This window comes from Penaeus monodon, chromosome 23 (assembly GCF_015228065.2).
Source record: "Penaeus monodon isolate SGIC_2016 chromosome 23, NSTDA_Pmon_1, whole genome shotgun sequence".
NCBI lineage: Eukaryota > Metazoa > Arthropoda > Malacostraca > Decapoda > Penaeidae > Penaeus > Penaeus monodon.
The window spans coordinates 168751-169187 of NC_051408.1; the positions used below are offsets into that span (position 1 = coordinate 168751).

At 50.6% G+C, this 437-nt stretch overlaps 1 protein-coding gene across 1 annotated transcript in view; it reads right to left on the reverse strand.

The window, feature by feature from the left end:
• The window catches only part of LOC119587659 (EF-hand domain-containing protein 1-like), a gene marked incomplete at its 3' end in the record, with an annotated part of 70279 nt that overhangs the window by 68594 nt on the left and 1248 nt on the right, over positions 1-437 (reverse strand). Inside the window, 1 exon segment of the mRNA XM_037936341.1 lies at positions 27-41. Coding sequence (XP_037792269.1) covers positions 27-41 — 15 coding nt within the window.

The window sequence follows — 437 nt, forward strand, 5'->3', positions numbered from 1 at the left end:
TATGCCCCCCCCCCCCCGCCCCATACCAAAAATCAGGGCCCCTGTAAAGGAGAGGGGGTAATTGTGGGAAAATTAGGGGGAAAATATATGAAAAAACCCTACAGAATATTGTTCAATATTACCCCCTGAAACCCCCCATGGGGGATTTCTGTCCCCATTAAAGCCTTGGGGACAACAAAAAATCCACCATGCACTGCGGCAGGGGAGAGGGTGGGGGCGGGGGGGAAACACCTTTGTCGTCCAGGGCGGAGGTGGGTGGTACACCCCTTTCATTAAAAAATACTAACTTATTCTGAGGACTTTTTTTTATAGTGACGTATTTTCGTGTATCCCCCAAAATTTTCCCCCGGTCCCTTTCATGATCTCCCCGCCTCGGGGGCCCAAAAATGTGAATCTGGGGAGATTCCCCGCAAATGCCTGCAATGTGACCAAAGAGG